At 32.8% G+C, this 8,825-nt stretch overlaps 1 protein-coding gene across 1 annotated transcript; it reads right to left on the bottom strand.

The window, feature by feature from the left end:
- Window positions 1–4,944: 4,944 nt before the first annotated feature.
- Window positions 4,945–7,230, bottom strand: LOC132753612 (lysosomal acid glucosylceramidase-like). Its single transcript, XM_060744101.1, has one exon. The coding sequence runs from the start codon at window positions 6,852–6,854 to the stop codon at window positions 5,277–5,279; it is 1,578 nt and encodes a 525-aa protein (XP_060600084.1). The 5' UTR covers window positions 6,855–7,230; the 3' UTR covers window positions 4,945–5,276.
- Window positions 7,231–8,825: the final 1,595 nt, after the last annotated feature.

The raw sequence follows: 8,825 nt of genomic DNA, 5'->3' as shown, positions 1-8,825 counted from the left end.
AATGGGAAAAAATGCGAATTTTCTTTATAATATTAGTTATAAAGATTGTTGACAGGTTATATGGCCCTATATAAACGGCTGTTTGTAAATATAACCCAAGCCGCTAGGCGAGGGTTATATTGCAAACAGCCGTTTATATACGGCCATATAACCTGTCAACAATCTTTATAACGAATTTATAATACAGCAAGCATCATTTTTTAAAGAAAAAAGGAAGATTTCTTCATGAGTCGACAGCAGCCGTGTATATAAAACTATATAAACGTCACGATTACCCAATGAAAAGTGACGTTACAAACGTGCAGTATTATAATACTGCTACAATTACTACTAATGATGAAGACTAGTTTGAAAACATTGTTTTGTTAATGGTATTCACCCTAACGTTTTATGTAAACTTATAAACCTCAGTGATAACTTTACTATCATGTCAATTATACGGTCATTTCTTAACTGTCAGTTGAAAATTTATGTGTATTTTATCTTTTATATATTTGCATAATTCTGTTTCACGTTTTTTAAATCAATGATTTGTATGTATATACTGTTTATTTATACATTAAAACTTATAATGTAGCACTTCATTCAGTGTATATTTTCACAATGTATTTTTTTATTTGATTTAAACTGTATAATTATTAAATGGATCAGTGTGATTTGTTATTGATAAATTTTACCAATTTTCTACATGATATTTATACATGTCTATTGTTTATGGTACTTTCTTTTTATGTTAGATTATTGTGATTAGTGAAAAAAAGGATTTTATATGAAACAATCATTTAGTTTTATCAGAATATTATTTAAAAAAAGACATAATTTCGATATAATAGATCTAAGAAATGCTTAAGTGAAAAATGTGATTTTAACCTTTACCTGCTGGAACCAAAATGATAATCTTTTGTGACCAGTATAGTGTGGCCAGCGTGCACATCTGTGCAGTCTATAATTGACCGGTAAGCTCAATAGGTTGAGTGTTGAATTGCATCAGGTGACATAGGTTTGATTCCCAGACGATGAAGGTCACTTTTGTTGTGATTGAACATTAAATGCTTCCTGTGTTCATTCACTCTCTACCTCTACTCAGTTATCAGTTTCTTGCAAATGTGAAGGCAACTAGTACTGGTAAACTGCCTGACAGCCTGCCCCGGAAGGTTGAACTGTGCTCTGGTGAATTCAAAGTGGCTTTTTGCCATCCAGTCTTATCAGGCTCAATATTGTTGTTGCACAATTTATGTATTTTGATACCAAAATCCTTTGAACTCCTTTTTTTTTTCAATGGGCTGTTAGCCTGTTGTAGATTAACAGCAGGTCAGATACAGTGCACAAATTCAGCAGGTTAAAGGTTAAACTTATGGTGTTTTTGTAATAAAGCATGTCAGATGAGGTATTATTTAACGTTTGTTTATTTAAGTACAAGTTGAAAATATATATAACTTAGTGAGCACCAGATGCAATATTTTCACCAGTGGCATAGTTTAATTGTAATTTCATTTTACTGACATTGATACCTTTTGATTTTAAAACAAATAAAGACCAGTATATTCATCAAAATAATGTAAATATTATATTTAGAGTGTTTACATGTATAGCTTATTTTTAGCTCGACTATACTAAGTATATGGAGAGCTGTCCTACTCGCCCCGGCGTCCGCGTCCGCGTCCAGATTTTAGATTAAAGTTTTGGTGCAGTAAAATATTTTTCACTATAACTTTGTCATTTCTTAAGGTATCAACTTCAAACTTCAAATATATGTTCCTTATCATCAACCACATCTTATGTGACAAGGTTCATAACTCTAGCATCAATATTTTCAGATTTATCTCCCTTTGAACTTAGAATTTTCCTTAAAAAATACTATTTTTTACTGTTACTTCTTTATTTCTTAAGGGATCAACCTCATACTTCAAATGTATGTACCTTATCATCAACCACATCTTATGTGACAAGGTTCATAACTCTAGCACCAATATTTTCAGATTTATCTCCCCTTGAACTTAGAATTTTCCTAAAAAAAATGCTATTTCTTTACTGTTTCTTCTTTATTTCTTAAGGGATCAACCTCATACTTCAAATATATTTACGTTATCATCCTCCCCATCTTATGTGGCAAGGTTTCATAACTCTAGCACCAATATTTTCAGATTTATCTCCCTTTGAACTTAGATTTTTCCATAATTTTTTTTTTTTTTTTACTGTTTCTTATTTATTTCTAAAGGGATCAACTTCATACTTCAAATATATTTACGTTATCATCATCCACATCTTATGTGACAAGGTTCATAACTCTAGCACCAATATTGCAAGAATTATCTCCCCATAAACTTAGATTTTTTTACTAGAAAAATGTTATTTTTTATTATAACTTTTTTATTTTTAAAGGTATCTACCTCAAACTTCAAATACTTATTCCTAATCATCAAATACATTTTATGTGACAATGTTCATAACTCTTGAAGCAATATTTACAGATTTAACTCTCTTTGAACTTAGGATTTTCTTTAAGAAATATAATAACTTCTTTACTTTTTAAGGTATCTACTTCAAACTTCAAATATATATTTCTTATCATTACACAAATGTTGTGTGACAAGGTCCATAACTCTAGCATGACTATTTCTAGAATTATTCCCCTTGATCTTGGAATTAATGTTAACAAATGTTATTTTTTTACTATAACTTAATACATAATTATACATAATTGATTTTTCTTTCATTGTTTTGTCCTCCTTACTGCGTCCAGTATTTTATTAGTCGAGCTTCGCTGTCTCCTGTGACAGCTCTTGTTACGTAAGCTAGCATATATATAAGGTTTGAAATACGTTTAGAGGCTTTGTGAAGTTTAAAAATTGAGAAAATTCAAGTCAAATTAAGTAAATTTTCATAGATATTTATAAAGAATCATAAGATACTAAAAACAGATGTAATTGATCTTTAATGTTATTTACACTTACCTGTTGGTAAAATCCTTAAACTGAAATAAACTTGACCAGCTTATGTATCTGTCCATTATCCATTTTTGGAGATAAACAGATGAAAAATTAAAAAAGTTAAATATAGTCATCAAACAGTATAGAGCCCAGTCAGACTGCATATACCTCAGGCTGACCTGGCCCTGTACCGATTGCAGAGGCTAATTACCTGGTTCCACAAGATAAATGTTAACATTAAGCATATTAGTAATGTACATGTATAGTAACAAAAAGAATTATAGTAATATATTGTGTATCTTTTAAACTTAACACGGTTAAACTGACATCTTCAAAGATATGAAATAAAAAATTGAGAATTGGAGTTTGTTCTGTCATCATTCTGCCTTAATTTAGAAAAAAAACCAACAACAAATATATACCAAGCTAAATAATGCAATATCTGCATATATAAAAGCCAGTTTTAGCCCAGTCCATGTATTTTATGATATTTGACCAAAAGAAGAACATTTGAAAATGTTCACCAAACATGATAAATTGACAAAGGACAAATGCAAGAGCTAAGATATATAGCTTTCCCTGGTGGGTCTCTAATTCCTGTTCCTTGGTCAAAATTGGACCTTCCTTTGGGACATTGATTTGTATAGTAATAATGACTAAAATCTTTTCCTAAAGTACAATGCCCACAGCATAGGTATTTGACATGTGGCATCACCTTGTGGTTCTCTACAAAGATTATATAAATCATGTCCTTTGGGTTGAAAAAAATGGCCCACCCTAGGGGAAACTTACTTTACAGACTTACACAAATGTATAGGAAAATACACATTTTAGTCTTCTGTTATGAAACTGCAACGCCCAGAGCTTAGATATCATATGTGGCATGTAGTATTGTATAGTTGATCTATACTAGTCCGATTTATACCTGTCCGGACATATGGTCTTAGTGACGGCAATGTTGACGATTTGGTTTTCCCTTAATGGGCCTCCTATACAATTGTCAACATTTGTTTGGAAGTAAACAAACTAGCTCTTCTGTTTGAAGGAGAACCTAGCTGTTTTATGTGAACATCTCGGGATTCTAGCTTTAAATTTGTGATATTTATTTGGAAAAATATTCAAAAAAGTGTCCGGTTGATGGTCTCCGACCAAAACATAACTTTTATGTCATGTCCCTTGGGTAAAATGGCCACACCCTGGTGGTCACATAGTTTACATTACATGACTTGTATAGTAAAAATGATTTTAAAATTTGCTCTGAATGTACAATGCCATAAGTTCAAACAGCATCATCTTGTGGTCCTCTACAAAAGTTTTCTAAAAATATGAGATGATGATGATTTACTGACGATTTACCGCTGATGGTGATGATATAATGATGATATGTACTGATGATGATGGTGTCAATAATGATGATCATTATGATGATATTATGTTTTTATGATAAATACAATGATGTATCGAAGATTTTAGTTACTAATGATGATATATTGTTGTAGTTGATGATGATAATGATATCCTGACTGATGATGACAAGTTACTAATGATGATGTATTGATGATGATAATTTATTGATGATGACGATGATAATGTACTGAATATTCTGATGATCGTCTGATGATGATGATTATGATGTTAAATTGCTGCTGCTGCGGATTATTATTACAATTGATCGGTACGATTAACATGTGTAAGAAGACACTGGCTTTTAAGTGTCGTCTGCTAAAAGTAAATACGACTTGAACCCTTATTATGCTGGAATAAAAAGTGACTTAGCCTATGCCACCAGTTTAGATAGGTCAATATGCACATCCGTCCAGACACTAAACTATTGGCTGACAAACTTTAAATTTCCATCTTGATATCCCCGAAATTGATATTGCATATACTTCCACAAACTCCATAATAACTTCAGCACGTTCTGGGCATTATCCATGAATGTATTCTTTTCTACTGAGAAATCGAATGTTTTTATGTATTCAGCTGAAAGTCTGTATAATAACAATACATCCTCCTAAGTTTGAAAATATTTATTTATCTTTATGGTGCAACAAAAATATTAACCAGATTAACAATATACTAATTCAAAAAATTAACTTTCTGGTTTTAAATTAATTAAATACATACATGTACGTTAACTAAAAGACGTTTTACAGCACGTTTGCTAAAAGACATTTCAAGGCAATGTTATAGCCTGAAAAAAAACGACATGGCATGTTACATTCCTGCTCTGCACATATCTAATCCCAAATAATTACATTAAAGTTGAGCAAATGGATGAGAGACGTGGTTATTATCACATAATTTATTATAATATTGTTACATTTTGGTGCTGACTGAAAAATCTCAAGACCTCCACCAGCGGAATGTTACGAAACTTTTCGGTGGTATTTCAAAATTAAAATTGTTCATAGCAGTCAACGGGTCACTGACAGTAATATTCATCTCTTCCTCATTTATATTCAGAAAGTTTGCAACGACAAAACGATCATCTCGGATAAAGAATAACGCCTCCACACCCGAACCTTCAGTCACATTTGCCTCGTGGTGAAGCAATTTCATACCCGGTTCTACAAATTTGCTGAAATGTCCCATTGCATAGAACATCGGTTGTTTATAAAATTCATCTTTCTCGGCATTTACTATGATCGGACTATCGGCTCTATTATTCTCCCAGTTAGGTCCACCTTGCATATTCAATGCCATATTCCAATCAACCCAGCCTGTTACGCCATGTTTTAAGTCTTGCATAATGTCATAGAAGTAGTGCTCACCGCGGTACCAACTCCCCAGTAGGACAGATTTGTTTTTATTTATTAAATCTTGTTCACAAGCCTCTGTATTCAATATAAAGTAATCTTTTCCGAACTTCTTGTAGGTAAGGTCCAGGGCTGTTGTTGGAATTATCAAATCTTCATACCAGTGGATAGCTATTCCTGAAACATATTTTGCAGCATTCGGATCTTTTAACACAACTTCCGGCCAATACGGTAAGAATATTCGCTGGTCATCAAGTATCATCAACTTCACGTGACCAAATCCATTCTGCTCAAGAGCTGGACCAAGATCTTTTGCAATAAAGTCTCGTTGTAGTTCCGGTGTCCAGCCTAAGCATTGAAATGAAAATCCTGTGATAAGACCATCAGATGGTTCATTTTGTGCCGTCAATCCCCAAATATCTATTCCATGTTTTTTATAAGCTTGCAAAAATTTCACGAAGTAGTTTGCCCATGCCTTGAAGTATGGTCCACCGGGTAAACCTTTAATTGTACCCTTACCAGTCATGTTATTGTTAGTTTTCATCCAGTACGGTGAACTCCAGGGACTTCCAAAAAAGGAAATATTCCTTTTGCTAAACTTAAGAGCGTTCTTGATAGCTGGAATCTTAAATAATACATCTTCTTCGGCCAGAGAGAAATTCGAAAGCGTCAAATCATCTTTAGTGTCATCATACGAGTAAATACGCTTTGAAAAATCACAACTTGCCATAGGAATACGACCCATAGTGTATTCAATACCCCCTGACGAAAAATATGTGGCTAAAAGATTTTGCCTTGCACCCCCTGACAAGCTATTCATAGTGATAGTGGCTGCATCAGTGAAAGCTCCGCCGAAACCATTAATCATCTGTTCGGTTGTGTTTCCAACTTTGAAAATATTTTCTGTAAGAATGGTTGTCCCAAAGCTTCCTGATCGCCTTTCCATTCGAAGTCCAGATCTTGTTGTAACAACTGCATCATAGTATGGTATAGGATTAGCCGGTCCTGGCCGACTAGGTTCAATATTCTCAAATGTGTCACAATACGTAGAGTTGCACACACATACGATCGAATCTTGATCGAATTTACGCGGAATGCACGGAGAATCAAAAGCCAGCACGATTGAGACAAACGTCAAAAATTCTAAAATATAATGAGCTTTCATCTTCCTTGGCGACTGCACTGTATCCACTTATCTTAATCCAAATTGTGGTTCACCCGACTTTGCTATCTTTTGTAGGTCGAAGGTTTTATCACTGATAAGTCAACATATTCATACAGCTGTTTGAGTCTATATCTTTTTCGAACAGTATAGAAATTGTAAACAAGCTTTCCTTTTCGTAGCATCGGCAATATCCTCTACGTTTTTTCTCTTCCACCGTTGTTCATATGCATTTTATGAATCTAGAATCTTACATATTTTGTTATAAGGTTCCAATTTCCTTCTCAATTTCAGTAATTATCATAGTCTTATTGAGACAACAACTTTTTCAACACTCGCGGAAGTATTTTTACAGTTAACTCCCCTGAACTACACTGCGGAGAAAAGCTAACGCAACTTTTCGGCCATCGGCGATGTGTTCCGAATAAAGAGGCGGGAAACTGACCGTCATTCTGTCTGTCTTGCTGCATGTCCTTAATAATTTATTATTATAATAAAAGGGATATAGAATCTATCTATATTTGTCTGCTCTCAGTCAACTGAATTAAAGTGTCTATTATATAATGACTGCAGATTATTAATTAAAGGCCCATTAATTGTTTCAAAATTGTTATTCTTTTTCATTCTTAAAACCTTTGACGTTTTTGTCCTGTTACAGTTTCTAAACAATGAATCAGTGCCCTGTAACTGATCAATCCTTGGATGCTTTTGTTTTTCGAAGATAAGTACAGTTAAAGTGAATTAATTAGTATTTTTGTACTAAGTTAAAATATCAGTTGGCACGGACTTAAAGTCTGTGGTTTTGGTACTATAAAGTTTGCCTTCATATTCAGACAGCAGACCCTCCTCTCATTCCCACCCCCAAGTTTTATATTATATGCGCCTTTAACTATATAGATAATGCTTATATTCTTATACTAAGGAGATTGTCAACAATTTTGCTAATGAATGGCTATCATTCAACGCCTAGATGTAATTATGGTAGTTAGAAAGTTATAGATAAGTACACGTAATGATACCAGCATGTTAATCGGGCAGCTAATTGCCAATATAAGTAAACCATGTAATATACATATATACTAGCACCATTACTCTAACAATAACAACATAATTATATTCTATATGTGTACCATAGGTATGTGAACTCTGTAATAACAACATTTCTTTGACAACTGCAGGAATACAGCAAAAAGGGTCACTATACTCAATATATAAAGCACAAACATTTCGTAAAATTGATAAATGTTTAAATGTCAGCAAATAAAACAGTTCGGTCCAAAAAGTCTTTAAAAATTGAATTCCTCACAAAGATCAACTGTGGCACTTAAAACAGAAATTTATGCAAAAGATAATAAAGAAATAAAAAAAAACTTAGAAATATTTATCGTAAATCGTATTTTTGTGCTATTCTTAGCCAATTTTGAGTGAAAAGAGTTACAACGCTTTGAAATTAGGTCATTTTTCACAATTAGAATAATTATTCTGATAAAAAAAAAGAATGGAGGAGTGATAGAATCATCTGAAAGTTTGCTCATAAGTAATAAATATTGGTCTAGACTTACATTAAATGGAACATTAATCTCGAAAATATATTTTAGTCCAGTCATGTAAAAATATCTATAATTTAAGTGATGTCCCTCTACACTGTACGTACAAGGAAAACCTATCTTTTCCGCGCTTTCAAAAGATATCTTACCATAGGGTGACTTTTCACATTTTACAATTATCCTTATTTAATGTGTGCAATATAAACATCCCTGTTGACATCTCCGCATGTATACATTTATATTTTATATTATCGCATGGCTGTGAGCTTTTCCTTTGTTCTTTCCAACCCATTATACTCAGTACACTTCAATGAGCATTTCAAAACTGTATTGATATATAACAGTACAGTTTTTTCATTGATTCATATAGGAAAAAAAATGTACTGTTATATATCGGTCTAGTTTTTTTCGCACCTTGTATATATCA

This window comes from Ruditapes philippinarum, unplaced genomic scaffold, assembly GCF_026571515.1.
Source record: "Ruditapes philippinarum isolate M1 unplaced genomic scaffold, ASM2657151v2 ctg1246_1_1_1_1, whole genome shotgun sequence".
Lineage (NCBI taxonomy): Eukaryota > Metazoa > Mollusca > Bivalvia > Venerida > Veneridae > Ruditapes > Ruditapes philippinarum.
The sequence above is the reverse complement of the archived record's forward strand: the minus strand, read 5'-3'. Positions and strand labels throughout refer to the sequence as shown.

Coding starts and splice junctions, on each gene's coding strand:
- LOC132753612 (XM_060744101.1), bottom strand. CDS start 6,854: ATGAAAGCTCATTATATTTTAGAATTTTTGACGTTTGTCTCAATCGTG.